Genomic DNA, 17624 nt, shown 5'->3' with positions numbered 1-17624 from the left:
GAGCTCTGGGCACCTCGGCTCTGCCCAGATGAGGGACTGATCCCTGGTCTTACCTCTTCTCCTCTCTGGCCGGGCAGCCCTGGAGAACCAGGCAGGCCGGGGCTCCCAGCACAATCAGAATCTTTCTCCATGTTGTCTCCCTGGAGTAGGGACAGAGATGTGACAGTGAGCAGACAGGGCCTCTTTCCAAGAATAGCAGAAGGATGGCAGCTCGGGAGAGGGCTCACTCACCCTGGCCTCCTCGGCTCTTGGGCGCTCCCGCTGGGAGAAGCACTGCAGAGGATAAGAGAGGCCGTGTCAGGAGAGGCAGCCAGGGAGCCCCCACCACCACCCCAGGGTGTGCCAGCACAGTCCCTACCCGGGCGCAGTTGTCAAGGCCTGGCACTCCAGGGATGGCCTGGTCTCCCTTCTCTCCCTTTTCTAGGGAGGATAGTGCAACAGTTCTCTGGCCCTGGACACAGTCCCCGCAGATGCTCTGGGTGGGGAATAGGAGAGCATCAGGACCCAGGTCAGAGCGGCCAGAATGGGCCCAGTGTGGGAACACAGCTCAGCAGGAGACCAGGGGATCCTGCTGCCCCACAGTGCTCCACCCACACTCTCCCTCCCAGCCACATTCCCAAGGCAGCTTTGCTCCATCCTCAGGGAACCCAATCCCAACATTTGGCTTTTGAGTTCCCTCCAGGAAGAAGCTCTGGTAGGGCCAAGCCAGAGCACTTTCCAGACAGGCGTGTGGGAGGAGGTGGAGGGGCCCACAGAGCGACCATCTGTCCCGGCTGTTCCTGCAACCTGCACCCACTGTGAGGACAAGCCACCAGGAGCGCGGCAGCAAAGGCTGGCTCGAAAGCCAGCACTGTGGCCCAAGGGAGCCAGGGACACAGCTGCAGGGAGCTGGGTTGGGCCTGCCCTCCATTGCCAGAGCAGCATGACTGCCACAGGCTCCCCAGGTCACCGAGCCTGAACATCTTCCTGACAGGCCTCTTGCCCTAGCTTTCCACCTTCTTTGGCTCATAGATTCTGAGAATGTGATGGAAGATACCAGTCCTCTCTTCCAAACTCAAACCCACCAAGAAAACTAGCCCACGATTTTTGAAGACTCTGGACCCTGGAGTCTGTCTGTGGCAGGACATGGTGTCCACGGGCCCTAAGTAGGAGCCCTGGGTCTCCCCTTCATTATTCACTTTGACACCCGAAGATAACGGTAATCATTTATGCAGCACCCATGAGGCTAGCCATCACAATAGGCCTTTGCGCATTATCACATCCAATCCTCAGGGCTCGTGGGGCAGGTTATCTCACAAGCACTGTGGAGATGAGAAAGCTGACACTCAGAAGAGGTGATTTGTCTAGGTCGGTGGGAGCTGGGTTGGCCCTGTCCATCTACAGCCAAGCCAGTGCTTCTGCTGGGTTGTGGATGCGGCTCCGGGTTGGCCCCCCTGGGGCTGCTATCTAAGGGTACACTCAGCTCCTATGGGGTGCCCTTTGTAGACCATTTGATTATGAAGCCATCAAGTGAAATGTTACAAGAAGCAATGTCAAATCTTGGGTTTGGAGTCACATAATCACTGCTCAGGGTCAGGACTTGGGGGAACCCAGGCTTGACAGAAGCCTAGAAGAGAAGAACCAGGGATCTTAATGCCACAACCCCATTTGGATCCAGCATGTAGCTGCTGCCAGGAGGCTGACCTGACCTTTCCTCCTGCTGCTTCTGGAGATATCTGCAGTTCAGGGGGGGCTGGGGGGCAGGGCAGGCAGCCCCCACACTCTGCCCTGGCCAAGGCCCAGTGGGCTAGGGGGATGTCCAGGACACTGACAAGCCAGTGCCGGGAGAGCGGACCTTCGAAGGATTCCTTTAAGCACTCATTCAGCACATGTTGCCTGGGGATCTGTTACAAGCCAGGCACCAGCCAGGCCCTCTTAGACAGATGCTTGGAAGGCACATTCCCTACCAGCAGGGGACCAGTGAGCTCAATCTGTTGCTCTTCATGAGAGGCCACAGCTGAGCACTTGCTAGGAAGATGCCCTTGCAAGAACCCCGCCAGCTCCCACTACCTCCCCGAGCCCTCTTACCCTCAGGAGCTGCCGCTCAATGGGTAGGGAGCCCTGCAAGAGACAGTCAGACATGTGGGTTCTGGCAGGTGAGGGGAGAAGGAGGGAGACTTGTGGGATCAGGAACAGCCTCAGAGAACATCATGCCATCTGGGCTTCTCCCAGCATCAGAGGCGGAGAGAAGAGGGACCCCACCCGCAGCTAAAGGGGATGGGTGGCCAGCTGAGCCCTGGAAAGGGCAGGGGAGGCGGACAGTGAGTGTTGGCTGGTACCTACCACTTCTGCAGTGAGCCCAGGCTGTCCTGGCAGACCGTCAATGCCAGGCAATCCCTGCAGCCAAGGAGAGACACATGTGAGCAGACTCCTCTCTCTTGCCCTCCAGCCTTCCTGCTCCCGCCTCATCATCCTACTGCCTCTTCCCTTCATTCTGCAACGCCAAGAGCCCTGGCCAGCACTAGACTGCCATCTATTCCGCAGCTCAAAAGTTTCCGGTTTGGAAGGAAAACCAAGAAGGGCCAGTGGGGTGACCCCTACAACCAAGCCCACAGGGAGTGTTTCACCCATGTGGCAGGAGAAGCACAGAATTGGGCAGAGTCTACCATATAGTAACTGCTATTTCTTCCTATCCTAAGTAGTTTTTCTTTATATTCTCATTTTAATCATCACAATTATCTTGGTGAACTAGACATTTTTGTGGATGTGTGCTGAGGATTAAACCCACGACCTCACACATAATAGGCAAGTACTCTCTCCCTCTGAGCTACAACCCTGGCCCTTTTAAAATTTTATTTTGAGACAGGGTTTCACTAAGTTGCCCAGGCTGACTTCAAACTTGCGGTCCTCCTGCCTTAGCCTCCACAGTGTCTGGGATTACAGGTGTGTAGCACCATGCCCAACTATGAACTAAGCATTTTATCTCCATTTTAAAAACAAAATAAAGAACTAAGAGAGGGTACATAATCTGCCAAAGGCCACAAGCTGGGCAAGGCACAGAGCTGAGAATCACTAACTTCCGGTCCTCTCTTCCCTACTCTTGCAGCATCATCCCTCGAAAAACATCCCTAGAACATCCAGGTGCAAATCCTGACTACCTGTATGACTTTTGGCAGGTTACGGGTATGGGTGGGAGGGCAAATTCTGTGTCTCAGTTTCCTTATCTGTAAGATAGGGATCAGGAATCGTTTGTAGTGAGGCTTCAAAGGAGGCAATGGCTGAAACGAGTTTAGTACAGAGCCTGGGACACCCAGACTGCTCATATTAAATGTGTGCCATCTAGCTTAGAGGTTTCCTTTGGAGATTCACAATGCACATTTGCGTATTAAATACACCACAGAGGCAGGGAGTATGTTCCGCTTTGAATCCCTGGTGCCCGACATGGAGGAGGTATGCATTAAATACGAGTTGAGTGTATGCTCCACTGCTCGGCCTACTCCTCCCTGCAGGATTTCCTTGGCCCGCTCTGAGATCTGGCCTCCTTTCAAGTTCTAGCTCCCAGCAGTGGAACACATCACCTGCACCCAGCAGCCCTCCCTATTTAGGGCACGCCCTGCGGGGCCTGGACCCAGCCTGGAGTCAGCCTCCACCTATCCCCTCTAGCATCCAGCCCAGTGCTGTCAGGGTTCAGCACAAGCCTTGAATGTGTTTATCATCATCATCATCATCATCATCATTCGCTCCCTGGCCCACTCTTCACTGCTGCTGCACTAGTTCAAGGCTGAGGCTGAGATTCTTTTCCTGCCCTCCCAGAACTAAATGTCCCATGTGTTGTTCTACTGTAGAAGTGAAGAGTGCAGCCCGAGTTGACATCTAGGTAAGCTCGACTACCTACTAGCTACATTTCTTAACCTGCTGTGCCTCAGTTTCCGAATCTGGACAATGGATCAGGATGAAATATAATCAGGCGGTGAGACTATGCAGTAGGTAAGTGCTGTGTGTTCCTGAGATGTTTCTGTGCCCACACAGCATTGCTGCAAAGCCCTCCTGTATCCCACTGAGCATGGGGCAGGGGCCTGTTAGTGGCAGCCTGTGTTTGGGTTCAGGCACTGGCACCAGTTGAGGACTCTGGTGCCTAGGATCAGACTTGGCAGCCACGCCTTCCTGCCTTGGTCCCCTACCATGGTCCCCTACCATGGCTTGGTGGGGTTTGCACTACATCAGCTTTCATGGTGAATGGGTCACTTTGAAATGACTTTTGGGCTCCCCCAGCAAGGCCCCTGCAGACAGATGACTGTGTCCTGGCACTGCATGGAAGCTTGGACACTTTCAGCAAATGGGGGTTCACCAAGTGAAAACACTGGGGAGCTGTCCTGAAAGGCAGCGGCGGGGAGCAGAAAGTGCTCTGCACAGGGAAGCCCAGTCCAGAGTGCCACCTCCTGGCTGGGGGACCTTGGATTAAGTATCTTAATTCTCCAAGCTTCATCCTGCCCGGCTGGGATTTAATGATACATCACTTTCCTTTTAGACTTGATGGAAGGCTCCAATGAATGAGAGAATGGATATAAAATAATAATAGCAGTCATCATTGTAGTAATGACAGCTAATGCCTCCTCAACATCTATTTGGTGCCAGGAACGGTTCTATACACTTCACATGCATTAACTTTTTAAAAAATATTTATAAAAAGCCCTAAAAGGTAGGTGCTATAATTATCCCCCTTCAGAGAAGTTAAGTATCTTGCCCACTATCACGCAGCTAGCCCACAGCAAAGCTGGCATTCAAATTCAGGCTGCCTGGCTCTGAAATGCAAACCCTAAGCCAAATGCCACACAGGTGGTGCATGCCTGTTATCCTTGCTACTTGGGAGGCTGAGGCAGGAGGATTGAAGTTTAAGGCCAACCTGGGCAACTTAGCAAGATTCTGTCTCAAGATAAAATTTCAAAGGGTTAGGGATGTAGCTCAGTGCTCCCTGGGTTCAATCCTTAGTACAAAGAAATACAAAAGGCACACAGATCTTGACTTCTAATGCTCTTCCCTTGCTATCTAGGGCCTCGCTGCTATCAACTAAATACATCAATCGCATTCCCACCCCTGGGCCTTTGCACCTGCTGTTTCCCTACCAGGAGTGCTCTCTTCCACAGACTCACTCACATTTCCTTTGTTTTTATTCAAACACCACCTTCTTTTTTAGCACTTTTCACAAATATCTTTCTCACCCTCCTCCAGCTTCTATCCACACCCAGCTTTATCTTTCTCTTTAGCACATACCACTTTCCGACATACTGTATTTTATTTATTTGCTTATTGTCTGTCTCTCCTACTAGGAAGCAAGTTCCAAGAAGACAGGGATTTTCATTTTTGCCCACTGCTGTGTCCCAGTACCTAAAACAATGCCTGGAAAACAGCAGACATGCAAAAATGTGTGTTGCACAAATGAATGAACGTCGAATACTGCTCCAAAATGGGGAGCTTTGTACCAGCGTAAAGGACTTTGATCTGACCCAGATTCTGGGTTCCTGACAGCTGACCAAGGCCTGAGCTTGGCACCACTGGTGTGGTGCCTGCACTATCACACAACAGGGTATGCCTTGAAAAGGGCTGGCAGCATAGGCAACTTAGTGAGACCCTTTCAAAATTAAAAGAAAAAAAAAAGGTCTAGGATGTAGTCGAGTGTGAAGGCCCTGGCTGCGTTCAATCCCCAGTCCCCCAACTTCCCCCCACACACATAAAAATGAAAGAAAGAAAAGAAAAGGGGCTGGGAATGCCCACCCTGGCCTCAAAGTTCATGGACCTCCATGCACCATGGGAAGCAGGCACACAGAGGAGTGAGACACACACCACGTGGTTGGGGCAGGGCCACAGTGGACCCGAGCTCTGGCACGGAGCGGCACCATGACTGCATGAGCCCTTCCACCCAACTCCTCATTCTTTCTCTTCTCCCCCTTTACCTGCAGCCCAGGCATTCCAGGGGGGCCTGGTGGTCCAGGGACACCTGGGGGGCCCTGAGGAGGAGAAGACAGACTCAGACCCTGCTGAGAGCTCTGCCTCATCGCCGAGGGCAGCATAGTCAAGGGTGGGCAAGCCACAGGGTGCTGGCAGACAAGAGGAGAGACAGAGACAAGCGACACACACCTGCGGGCCCGGCTGCCAGGAGCTGCCCATCCAAAGTCCAGGAGCACCCTGGGTGGGAGGAGGGGTTTCAAAAGAAGGGGAGAGGTTATAGGCAACGACCACACCAAGCGCAGGGCTGCGTGGGGAGGCAGCTGGCTGGGGCGCAAAGCCCTGCAGGGCCCTTGCACACTGGGCACCAGGTGAGGCTGGAAGCCAGGCCTCTGCCCCAGCAGAGGAGGTTCTCAGCTCCACTTACCGGCATGCCAGAGAAGATGGGGTCTCCCCGAGAGGGGCAGGAGCACTCCCCTGGGTCTCCCTGGGAAGGTGAGAACCTTGGTTAGATGTGGTGGGGATGGAGGGTCCTTGGGTAACTGACAGTGGGAGGCAGTGTGGGACCTGGAGAAGCACAGGCCAGGGCTAAAATCCAGGTTCTGTCTCTTACAGTTGTGCCCTTGGGCATCTTGTGGCCTCCTATCTCAGCCTCCTTATCTATAAAATGGGGTAATAACTCCAACTGCATAGACTATCATGTGGATGGAATGGATTAATGTGTACAGGAGTCCTGGCACCTGGTATTCAACCAACAAGGATGGATGTGACTGTCAGCATTTACTTTTATCATTTTCTGCTGCCACCCACTGTACAGTTATAGCTCCACCAGCTGCAGCCCTGCTCCCCCGGGCCCTGCCTGGCTTCCATGCCCTTCTGTCCCTGTCCCTCACTTCTCTGTCTTCTTACTACCACTCCTTCCTAACTTTCTTCCTGTTCCATCTTCTGACCCAGCCCCCATGTGACAATGCAGCTGCCTCTAAGGGGCTTCCAGAGCTCTCTGGTCTCCTGTGATCCTGATTTAATCCTGGGCCAGCAACCAATTGAAATGAGGAGTATCTGGGCCCCTGGGATCAGGGAACTGGTGAATGGAGAGGGGATTAAGATGCCTCCTCAGGTCCCATCCTCCAGTCCGGGGCAGCTACCGTGTGCACAGGCTTCCTTGGGCAATGGGGCTATAGGGGCTAATGATTCCTCCAGAGGAGTAGTTACAGGTCTTTGGGACGTACCTTCTCTCCTTGAGATCCCTTTTCACCCTGTGGAGAAGGAACACAGGGAGGTGAGTAGAGAGGGGTGCAGAGGCAGGGCCAGCCATAGCTTCCTGCTATCCGGGCACCATACTCACTGGCATCCCTTTGGCTCCTGGAAGCCCAGTCTCTCCTCGCTGTCCATCAAGGCCCTGAAGGGAGAGAGCCCAGAGTGAGCAAGACTGAACAGATGCTGGCCATCTGGCCTGCCTCGGAGGAGGGCATTAGGACAAACAGCAGCAGCACCAGGCTCCCAGGCACCCACGTTCTATAACGAAAAGAGAAAGGAGGAGGAGGAAGACTGGCGTTTCCTGTGCACTTTGGGAGCCAGAGACCAAACCAAGAGCCTGTCAAAAAACAGTAAATGGAACCCCCCAGGCCCAGCCCTGCAGGACCCTGTGGATCTGTCTTACAGGTGAGGAAACTGAGGCTTAAAGAAGTTCCATTGTCAGCACAACTGCACCCAGGTTGGTGTGGCCCAGAGCCCCTAACCCCTGTAGTCCCCCTTTAGTGACCAATACACATTTTCTCTATCACAAAAGTTACCTCTGGTGATGGTGACTGAGCTGAGAAAAGAACTTCAGCTCCTATTTTATCAATAAGAAATTGGAAAATCTGAGCCACTGTCACTTGCCTAAGGCCACACAGCTAGTATGGAGTGGGGCTGGGAAGTCTCCCGGATGGAACTCTGCTTGAGGGGAGGCCTGGAGAGGGCTTCTGGAAGGGACAGCGACTTGAGCAAAGGCCAGAGAGGCCAGCCTGGATGCATAGCTGGTGTGCCCACAGCTGCCCTCCTGTGGGACCTTCACATCTGGGACTCGAAGCTCCCCTGGAATCAGGACCCCTTCCCTGCCCGGGGCTCCCAGTGGGGACAAAGCAGACTGGTTCCATGGGCCTGGGCAAATCCCTGCCCCCTCTGGGCTTCACTGCACTCTTGGGAAGAATTCACCAGTGATTCACAAACTGGTACAGGAATTTTTCTAGGGACCCACAAAGACAGAAAAAGATACAGTTCACTGGGCTATTTTCAACATTGCCAAAAGCTCAAGAAAAATTATACATTTGCCCACAACCCAGCATGGCACAGGCTGGCTGAAAGGTGGCATTCCTTTGATTTGTGCTAAAATTATATCATCTTGTAAAATTCTAGCAGGTTCACTTGGAGTAGAAGCTGACTATTAGACAGGTTTTTGATGACTACAATGAGAAAATGTGCTTATTATTACTTAATCCATGCAATTTGTTCAATAGACGCATCTTTTAAACATGGAAATCATTGTCTCGGGCAGCACAGAACAGAACCTTTCCCTCCTTGGGGATCACTCCAGTGGGCAGCACTGGATAGAAGGTCCCCAGAGACTCTACGGTGTGAAGTAGGCGGCTTTGAGTCAGATACACAGAGCTTCAAGTTCTTGGCTCCGCCCCTCCCTCACTGGCCTTCAATTTCCATATTTAGGGAACAGGACAATAACAGCAGTTCCCTCACAGGGCTCTGTGAGATGAAAGCGAATTTCTGGGTGTTCAGAGCTCAGCACAGGGCCTCAGCACGGCTACTGCTCAAAAAATGGTAGTGAGCACGTTCCGTCTCCTGCAGAAGCTAAAAAAGTCAACTTCAAAGTAGAAATGAGTAGAATGGCACTTATTGGAAGCTGGGAAGGGGAAGGGGAGAGACAGAGGGAGGTTGGATAACAGGTGCCCCAACAGTGCTGGCCGGGCTCAGGCCCCTCTCCTCCCATGCTGCACCGCTGGGATAGGCAGGGTCAGCACCCTGCCCTCCCCTCCACAGCAGCGTGGTGGCACCAGCAGCATTCCCAGCATGGCACATGAGAAGACGCGTACCGGAGGCCCAGAGATGCTGGCACCAGGAGGTCCTACTGGTCCAGTGGCTCCTTCTGCCCCTGGAGGTCCCTGGGGAAGATAAGGCACAAAGGTTACAGGAGCAGGATTTGAAGCTGGCACAGCCTAGCAGGTGAGACGCAGTGGACCTGGTCTCAGGCAGCCCTCTGATGGGCATCACTCGGGACCATGTTCCCTGTGCCTGCTGCCAGGGTACTCAAAACCCCTGAAGACCCAGCACCCCAGAAAGCAGAAGCTCACCTGGGCACCTTTTTCTCCAGTGGGGCCAGGTGGTCCCCGAGGTCCTGGCAGTCCCTGCAGGCAGAAGCCCAGTTCATTAAGCTTTATCCCAATGTGACCCTTCCCCCGTCAACCTCCTCTTGCCCCGAGGTAGACATACCTGAATGCCAGGCAGACCCTGGGCTCCAGGCTCTCCCTGCAAGTTGGAAAGGCGGACTGGGGTATGGCAGCCCAAGACAACCTGCCCCATTGGCTGTACCCCATTTGTAGACCTGAGGGGGGCATCTGCCATGTCAAATTCAAGGGTGCTCCCCAAGGAGACACTGAGGGGCAGACAGGGGGGTGAAGCCAAGTCCTGTGCTGACAGAGCACAGCAGGTAGGGGCTGCTGCCTGACCCTGGTCCCAGAGCTGTGCCCATGAGTATCTGGAGGCAGGCAGAGCTCTGCAATATGGGGGGCCAGTGCGAGTGGGCTGGCTATCAGAAGTGTTGCAAAGGAGTGGGAAGACAGAGGTAAGGCTGGAGGCTCACCTGAGGCCCCTGCGCTCCCACTCCTGGAGGCCCTGGTTCTCCCTGAAGAGGCAAAAGAATAACCCCAGCTCAAGATCTGTAGTTCACCCTTCACCGATCTCCTTAACCATTTCTGTCTCCTCCTTCCCTCCCTGGGCTTACCTCCAATTCCCATGCCAAGGCCTTCAGCCTACCCGGGGTCTCCCCACCCTCACCCACACACAGCGGCAGCCAGGTCCCCATATGCACACATACCTCTGTGCCCTTCTGTCCTGGGGGTCCTTGAACTCCTGGAAGACCAGGCTTGCCCTACAAGGCACAAGAAGGCCCACAGAGTTCCACAGGGGACAGGGGGGCCCAGGAAGAGAAGGTAAAGCCCAGGCAGGAAAGGACCAGAGGGCAGGCCACTGGAACTCACCGGTTTACCTGGCCGGCCTACTCCTTCTGGGCCTCGCTCTCCTTGGGGGCCAGGCTTCCCAGGCAGTCCAGTCATGTCTGTCACTGCCCCCTGCAGGCTAGGGCAGGCAGTACAGGCATCACCCTGGTCAGAGAGGGAACGAGCTAGTGAGCCAAGGCTGGTATTCAGGCCAGGAGGAATTACAAAAGGAGTCCTTATGCCCCCTGCAAGCTCTGCCCCTCCACCGCCCTCTCCTCAGCCCAGAAATTATGTGCACTGAAGAGCTTCAGCCTCCACTCAGAGATTCTGGCCTCCTTAGAGGCCCATGGTCTACCCTTGCAATCCTTCCCCTGATTTGCTCACCATCTGATTTCTTTTCACCCATGCAACAAACAGGCCCCTGACCTTTTCTCCTTTTGGTCCCAAGGGGCCTGGCACCCCAGGCTCTCCTGACAGTCCTGGCCGCCCCGTGGTGCCAGGCCTTCCAGGGTCTCCAGGACTCCCAGGCTCACCCTGTAAAAAGTAGGGTTGAAGAAGGGTAGGGATGGCCCAGCTGGGAGAAGGTTGCCCCCGGGAACCCTCAGACACTCACAACTTTCCCCACTTCGGGGCAGGGGACTAGGGAAGCAGTGGAAAGCAGGCACAAACAAATCAGGAGAAGGAGGCAAGGAGGGCATCCGAGAGGAGCTGGTGCCCACCCAGGTTCTCTCACCTTCTGCCCCTTCAGTCCACGCTCTCCGGCCTTGCCCTGAGGAGAAAGCATTCCCCTCACCCCTGAGTGCCCGGCACTGTGTTAGATCCCAGGACACCCCAGAAACAAAGCAGATAGTCTCTCCCGCATGCTAGTGAAGTCCCCTCCTGTGGTGAAGAGAAGACTTAAGCCAGACTGCCTTCCTGTGTGACCTCGACGAGTCACCTCATCTATCCCAAGGCTCAATTTCCTCATCCTACAAATGGGGACAATTAGAATAGCATAGGCTTCTGCCCCACAGGGTCCTTGTGCGTTCAGACACAGTGATCTGTGTGGACCAGCATGTGGCACAGGGTGACCACAGGCTGGTGTTCACTGTTACTGTCAAAGTGGTAACAATAATACACCCATACCCATAACTGTCATTTATCTGATATCAGTTGTGTGGCACTCAGGTTTGCCACAACCCTATGGGAAAAACGCAAGGCACAGAAGAAAAAAGTGACTTGCTAAAGTCAAAAATCTAGTAAAGGGCCAGGGATTCAGCTCAGTGGGTTCACCACCTGCTGCGCAAGCACAAGGACCTGAGTTCAATCCCTGGTATCAAAAAAAAAAAAAAAAAAATCTAGTAAAAGGCAGAGCTGGGATTGGAATCCAGGTCTGCCTGGCTCGAGATCAGTGCTGCCTCTGCCTCCTAGGCTCTCTTGGTCCCAGGATAAAGGGCAGAGTCTGGTTGGGGTGCCTTCTGCTGGAGACAAAGTCACTGCTGACCCCTGCACACTCCCACTACCCAGGGAGGGAAAAGATGCAGGTGGGACCCCTCTCCTCTCTTGAGCCCTGCCCATGTCCACTTCCAGAGGCCCCAGGGACTCACCTGCTTTCCTGGCAGGCCAAAGCCTGGAGGTCCAGGCTCCCCCTTCTCTCCAGCTGGGCCAAGCAAATGTACCACATGACTATCCCCATCTTGAGGCTTAGACAAGGCTGAGCATGGCTCACAAGGCTCCCCCTGCCGAGCAAAGATGCTGAGTTAGGGGGGTCCCTAACCCTTGGGCTCTAAGGCTGGGCTTGGAACCTGAGGCTGGGGAACACAGCTGGATGTGACATAGCACTTCTGCTGGGCCAAGGGCCTCTCTGGAAAGATTGTGGGAACACAAAGAAGAAACAAAGGCAGGGGCCAAGTTGGAGAGTCTTGACACCATGCTAAGAGTCAGACTTTACCCTAAGCAGGGAAGAGGCCCCAGGGTTGGAAGTAGAGAAAGTTGCATGCAGGGGATGTGGACTCACCTTTTCCCCTTTGGAGCCTGCTGGTCCAACCTGCCCTGGTGGTCCCTACATGAGAAGAAGCCACGCGTGATGCCCAACATCAGCCTGGGCCGTGCAGAGGCACAGACCAGCCTATCTGCTCCCAGTAAGTAGGCAGCATCTCCCACTTTTCCTCCCCTGACTTGTTGCCATCCAAAGCCTCCTTACCGTACTGCCGACTGGCCCTGCCTCCCCAAAATTACCCTAAGAGACAAGCAGAGAACACACAGTCAAATGGCAGATGAGACCTGGCAGGACTGTGGTACAAAGTCAAGTCCCAGAAGGACTATAAGCAGTGAAATAATGTAATTAGAGCTCTTTTTACAAAGCCACATTAGCTACAGGATGATAAATGAGTTGTTGATGGGCTGTAGTGGCCACAGGCAGGCTGGAGGAGGCTGCTGCCATCCAGGTGAGAAACGATGGGGACCCAGACGAAGGTGGTAGTGGCAAGAGCAGTGGTCAATTGGAGGGAACTGAGGAAGCTGTCACTGGCAGAACTGTCAGGACCTGCAGCTGGGGTGGATGGAGGGGATGATGCTATGGCAAAGGGAGGAGTCAAGGATGACACCAGGCTTGGAGCTTGGGGACCTGGGTATCTACCCTTCACTGTGATGGAAAAGACTAGAAGAAGAGGTGTGAAGTGGGGGAGCAAAAGCTCCATTTGAGAAGAGCCAAGTGTGCTTTGCCTGTTGGAATTGATTCTGAGCATGTATCTCAGTGTTTCTCACACTTAAGCACTTGTATGCCCACAGAACCCCTCATTTGAGTAACACTCCATTAGAGGTTCAAGGCTGTCATTTGTCTCTAATGCGATCATAAATACAAATGTTAACACGGGCACTGAAATTGAGTGGCCCGGGTGAGTAGTGAAGATTACAGACTCTGGAGCCAGATTTCCTGGGCTCAAATCCCAGTTCTGCATCCAAACACCCATGTGGCTTTGGGCAGTTTACTAAACCTTTCTGTCCCTTTCCCATCCATAAAATGGGAATAATCAAGTACTCATCCCACACAGTTTGGGGATGATAAAATTAACTAACACATGTGCAAGACTTGGAACAGTGCCTGGCACATAATTAGCAGAAAAGAAGTATTAAATATTATCTTACTATTAGTTAGTCTCGAAAGTGCCTAAGAGTTTTAGATTATCATTAAATTAAAAATATAACACTAAGGAATTTTCTTGGAAAACATAAAGGCTCTTTGAAATAAATTCTTTGACTCCAATCTGCAAAACAATGATGAATCCATTTCACTGTGAATTTACAGTTTAATCTCTGCCCTGGTTCCTGCCCAAGGCCAACCCTTCCTTGCCTCCTTGCCAAGAATCTCTGGTGTCCCTGACCCTTAGCCCATGTCTCACCTTCTCTCCTTTCAGCCCTCTTGGCCCTGGAGCCCCAGCTTTCTCCTGAAAAATAACCAAGATGGAGTCACAACACCTCTTTACTGCCACCCCTCCAAGCTCCCAGTGTCCAACCAGAAAGAGAAAGGGATGATGGGAATTATGAATCCACATTCGGAAAACTGGACAGTTGTTTCTGTTAGGAAGGTGGCACCCTAGGGTCCTATGAGAAAGCTTCTGGGTACCACAGAGACAGAGGTGGGGTAGAGCTGGGCAGGGGTGGGCTACTCACCAGAAGGCCAGGCAAATTGGAGCCAGAGGAGCCCACTTCTCCTTGGGCCCCCATCGAGGGGCCAAGATACTGGGCTTCGGCAACTAAGGTGCAAGGTGAGCAGGGCTCCCCCTGGACAAGGAAGAGAAGGGATCAGAAAGGCCCCCAGAGAGGCAGAGGGGCGCAACAGGGGACCACAGCTCCCTCACCTTCTCTCCTTTGATGCCTTGTATGCCAGGGTCTCCCTGCAGGGAAGAAATGGTTTGTGGGCTGCGACTGGGCATGTTCAGGCACCTCAAACACTCTGGCCACATATAAGGACAGTTATGTCATACACCAAACACCCGGGTCTTCACTCACTCATGTAACCAGTGAGGGAAACGAGGCCAGGCTCACCTACCCCAGGGGAAAGTTCCTGAACCTACCCGATCACCTTTCTGTCCAGCACTTCCCAGGCCATCCTGAAAGAGAGTGCCTGTAAGAGAGTGGGGAGTCCAGGCCCAGACCCCAACCCATCTCTGCTTCACCCTACTCCCTTCCTTCCCCTCTAGCCAATACCCAAGCCTAGGGCCCAGCTTCACTCACAATAAGGGATGGCTCCACTCCAGCTTGCTCAAAAGGCATCTTAGAGTCCCTTGGAGAGTTCTAGGAGGTTGCCAGGGAGATGAAGGATGACACTCTAGCCCAGCCCTAAGCTCTATGTTTCAGACCTCAACCACCTACAGCCTCTACCCAGCATCTCTCTGTGGCCTTGAGAAGTACCCAGTCCCTTGGTCCAATTCCTCTCTGTGAACAAAATATGTGTGTGTGGAGGGGGGGCAGGGTATCTCTCAGTGGCCACATGTATACTTACCCTGACTGGTGCAGGATCCCCTGGTTCCCCCTTAGGCCCTGGCTTTCCAGGGAGCCCCACAAAGTTCTGGAACCCTTCAGGCAGTGTTGGGCACACCTCACAGGGGTCACCCTAGCAGAAGGGGGAGACCATGAAAGGACAGGGTAGATCTGAGACCCTGGGGAAGGAACGGAGCCTCCTGCCCACATCAGCTCTAGCCATTGACTGCCCTGTCCCCAGTATCAAAGTAGACAGCAGAGAAACTCCAGGGTTCCCTGCCCAACTTAATCATTCATTCAACAGGATTCCTGGATATCACATGACTACAGCTTTGTAGCAAGCCATAGGAAATGAATGTGCCCCATCACAGATGTGGAAACTTGGGCAAAGGGAGAAGTTAAGTGACCTGCTACATTCATAAACCATGCGGGTGGCTGAGGCAGGACCTGAGCCCAAATGACCCCAAGCCAGGCTCTTTATTACTAAACACACACACACACACACACACACACACACACACACACACGCACGCACGCACGCCACAGAATAAAGAAGGGGCAGGGGTCACCTGAAGAAGGTCCTGTACCCTCAGCCCAGGTCCATGATCATGATGCTCAGTGTCATCTGCAGAGAGGGCTCCCATTCTCATCCCAACCTAGGCCAACCAGTCCTGGGACTCACCTTCTCTCCCTTCAGCCCTGGCACTCCTGGCTTCCCCTGTTGGAGAAGAAGCAAGGAGCATGAGTGCCAGGACAGGGGACTGGTATGCCACAAGAGGCTTTGGAAGGGAAGCCCCTATGGTGACCAGCAACCCTTTCCCCAGAGCTGGGGTCACTCACAGGCTTCCCACCAGGGCCTTCCTTGCCTGGAATCCCAGAGCTTCCCTGCAATCAAAAGAAAGGTTAAAGGGTGGAGGCTGCTGCACACCCGGTTCCTAGCCCATTCTCCCCTTCTCCATCCAGCCCTTTGTGCATGGCAGGATGACCTCTGTCAGCTCTCCCATGGCCACTGGCTTGGTAAACCCTCCCTTCCTGTTGCCTACCCTTCTCCATGTCTGGCTCAAGAGAAAACGAGACCTCTGTGTCCCTTCCCACCCTGTGTAACAGAGAAGGAGGTGACCTGAGGAACCTCAGAGGAAGCACAGCATCTGATGGACATTTCCAGGGCTTTATGCTCATCTTGCTTTCTGCCAAGGCCCCACCTCAGAGAGCTCTGGGATGAGTCACTCCCCACCGTGGTCCTGGCTGAACCAAGCCCCCTCAGTGAAAAGCCTAGCTGCAAAATCCAAAATCTTGGGACTGCCTTGCTGCACAACCCCTCAGCAGCAAGCTCACCTGTGCCCTGTGCCCACCCCTCCTTTTGTTTACCTTGTCTCCTTTAGGGCCTGGTGGGCCACCTGGCTCCCCCTGAGGGCAGAAAAAGGGTGGATGGAAGTTTGAGGGGGGCCGCTCACTATAGCATAGTGAGATCTTTTTCCTTAACCCTCCTCCAACCAGGATCCCCTGGGACAGGGCTGTATCCCTCCTGGTATGCAGCAGGGCAGGAGAAAGGACAGCAAGAAAGACAAGATTGTACTCACAGGGGTTCCAGGCAGACCTATCCCAGGGGGACCAGGGAGGCCGGGAGGCCCAGGCTCTCCTGCCAGCCCCTCAGGCCCAACAAAGCCAGGGTCTCCCTGGCACAGATGCAAATGAGTGTGAGAAAGCTCCCACTTCAGCCCTGCCACCCTCCAGCCCCCAGACTCAAGACTCACTTTCTGCCCTTTGGGTCCAATCACACAGATCTCTCCTGGCCGGCCCTGCAGGGAAGGGGCAGGTGTAGGGACAGCCAGGGCCCTGGTATCTCCCTACCTAAATCCAGAACCCAGCCCAGTTTCCCAAAGCTATCAAATGTCCCCATCAGAGCATCTAAGAAGGAGCCAGGAGGCCTGAGATAGGTTCCTTTTCTAGCCCCGTCTTGCTGTGCACCCTGGGGCAGGGCTCCTCCCCTCCCTGAGCCCTGATGTCCAGTCTGAGCAAAGGGGTGGGGTTGGGTGGCCTGGCTAAATCCTGGCATTTCAAGATCCAGTGCCAGAGGCTATGGGGGTCAGGGATCCCAAGCACCGTACATCTCGGCCTGGCTTTCCCGGCAAGCCCTTGATTCCTCCATAGCCCTTCTCGCCTTTCTGGCCCTGGGGACAGAAGAGGCAAAGTCACTCAGGTTGTAGGAATGGACTAGAAGAACCAAGGCAGCTTTTCTAGAGCTAAGAGAGGGGCAAATGCTTCCTAGACTATTGGTCTCTGCCTCCCTTGAAATGGAACAGCTTCCACAGAAGGCCAGACAACAGAAGGAACTTCCAAATCAGCCAGGCCACTTACTCTGGGAGTGTGTGGCGTTTCCTTCTAAGGGTGGTGGGTGTTTGGACAAGGCAGGATGACTGGGAGAAATGGAGGAAGGTCCTGCCAACTGTCCCCACTGCTGCCATCCTGTAGGAGGACTTTAGACACCTCCCTCCTCAAGCCTGTGAGGCCTGAAGACCACCCTGGCACCTACCCCTCCAAATCCTGGCCTGTTACCTTCTGGCCTGTTGGGCCTGGGAGTCCCGATGGTCCCTAAGACGAGAGCGGACACAAAAGAGGGGGTGAGGAAGGAAGAGTGAGCCTGGGCCACTTTCCCCGAGTCCTGGCTCCATACTCACCGAGGCTCCTGACACCCCCTTCTCTCCCTTTGGGCCTTCTGCACACTGAGCAGAGAGACAAAGTATTGAGGGAGGCCCAGGACACCCACTGGGGTCCACTGGGGCCAGGGCCACCTTGGCCTTGAAGCAAGCCTCACCTCTGGGCCTTACCTGAAGTGGAGCATCCGGGGAGATTAGCACACAGTCATTGCCCTAGGGGTAAGGGACAGGAATCAGGGCTGTGGCCTCCTGAGGAAGTCACCCTAGACCTCTTGTGAGGAGGAAAGCCCCAGATATCTCTAGAAACCAGAGGCTTCCACAGACTAACCCCTAGAAGTACCCCCTTCATCCCCTATTTGGGCCAGGCTTCTCGCTG

General features: G+C 53.9%; 1 protein-coding gene across 11 annotated transcripts in view; it reads right to left on the bottom strand.

The window, feature by feature from the left end:
* Window positions 1–17624, bottom strand: part of Col16a1 (collagen type XVI alpha 1 chain) — a 48444-nt gene that overhangs the window by 19846 nt on the left and 10974 nt on the right. For 6 of the 11 annotated variants that reach the window (XM_087215409.1, XM_087215407.1, XM_087215411.1 and 3 more), the window contains 36 exons: window positions 17420–17461; window positions 17270–17314; window positions 17148–17183; window positions 16700–16762; window positions 16346–16390; window positions 16172–16267; window positions 15960–15998; window positions 15432–15476; window positions 15274–15309; window positions 14614–14724; window positions 14346–14405; window positions 14186–14221; window positions 13970–14005; window positions 13782–13892; window positions 13511–13555; window positions 12313–12348; window positions 12127–12171; window positions 11717–11848; window positions 10864–10899; window positions 10557–10664; window positions 10173–10295; window positions 10010–10063; window positions 9776–9817; window positions 9406–9441; window positions 9267–9320; window positions 9009–9077; window positions 7268–7321; window positions 7152–7178; window positions 6350–6409; window positions 6115–6162; window positions 5931–5984; window positions 2323–2376; window positions 2068–2100; window positions 359–475; window positions 232–273; window positions 54–140 (listed from right to left, as the gene is read on the bottom strand). In XM_087215409.1, the coding sequence (XP_087071535.1) occupies window positions 54–140; window positions 232–273; window positions 359–475; window positions 2068–2100; window positions 2323–2376; window positions 5931–5984; window positions 6115–6162; window positions 6350–6409; window positions 7152–7178; window positions 7268–7321; window positions 9009–9077; window positions 9267–9320; window positions 9406–9441; window positions 9776–9817; window positions 10010–10063; window positions 10173–10295; window positions 10557–10664; window positions 10864–10899; window positions 11717–11848; window positions 12127–12171; window positions 12313–12348; window positions 13511–13555; window positions 13782–13892; window positions 13970–14005; window positions 14186–14221; window positions 14346–14405; window positions 14614–14724; window positions 15274–15309; window positions 15432–15476; window positions 15960–15998; window positions 16172–16267; window positions 16346–16390; window positions 16700–16762; window positions 17148–17183; window positions 17270–17314; window positions 17420–17461 (2157 nt within the window). The remainder of the gene's footprint in view (window positions 1–53; window positions 141–231; window positions 274–358; window positions 476–2067; window positions 2101–2322; window positions 2377–5930; window positions 5985–6114; window positions 6163–6349; window positions 6410–7151; window positions 7179–7267; window positions 7322–9008; window positions 9078–9266; window positions 9321–9405; window positions 9442–9775; window positions 9818–10009; window positions 10064–10172; window positions 10296–10556; window positions 10665–10863; window positions 10900–11716; window positions 11849–12126; window positions 12172–12312; window positions 12349–13510; window positions 13556–13781; window positions 13893–13969; window positions 14006–14185; window positions 14222–14345; window positions 14406–14613; window positions 14725–15273; window positions 15310–15431; window positions 15477–15959; window positions 15999–16171; window positions 16268–16345; window positions 16391–16699; window positions 16763–17147; window positions 17184–17269; window positions 17315–17419; window positions 17462–17624) is intronic. The other 5 variants (XM_087215413.1, XM_087215414.1, XM_087215416.1 and 2 more) reach the window with 2 other exon arrangements.

Source organism: Heterocephalus glaber, unplaced genomic scaffold, assembly GCF_053883595.1.
Source record: "Heterocephalus glaber isolate CG9 unplaced genomic scaffold, H.glaber_assembly_v1.0 deba00001452, whole genome shotgun sequence".
Taxonomy (NCBI): domain Eukaryota; kingdom Metazoa; phylum Chordata; class Mammalia; order Rodentia; family Bathyergidae; genus Heterocephalus; species Heterocephalus glaber.
This window is presented reverse-complemented; position numbering and strand designations above follow the sequence as displayed.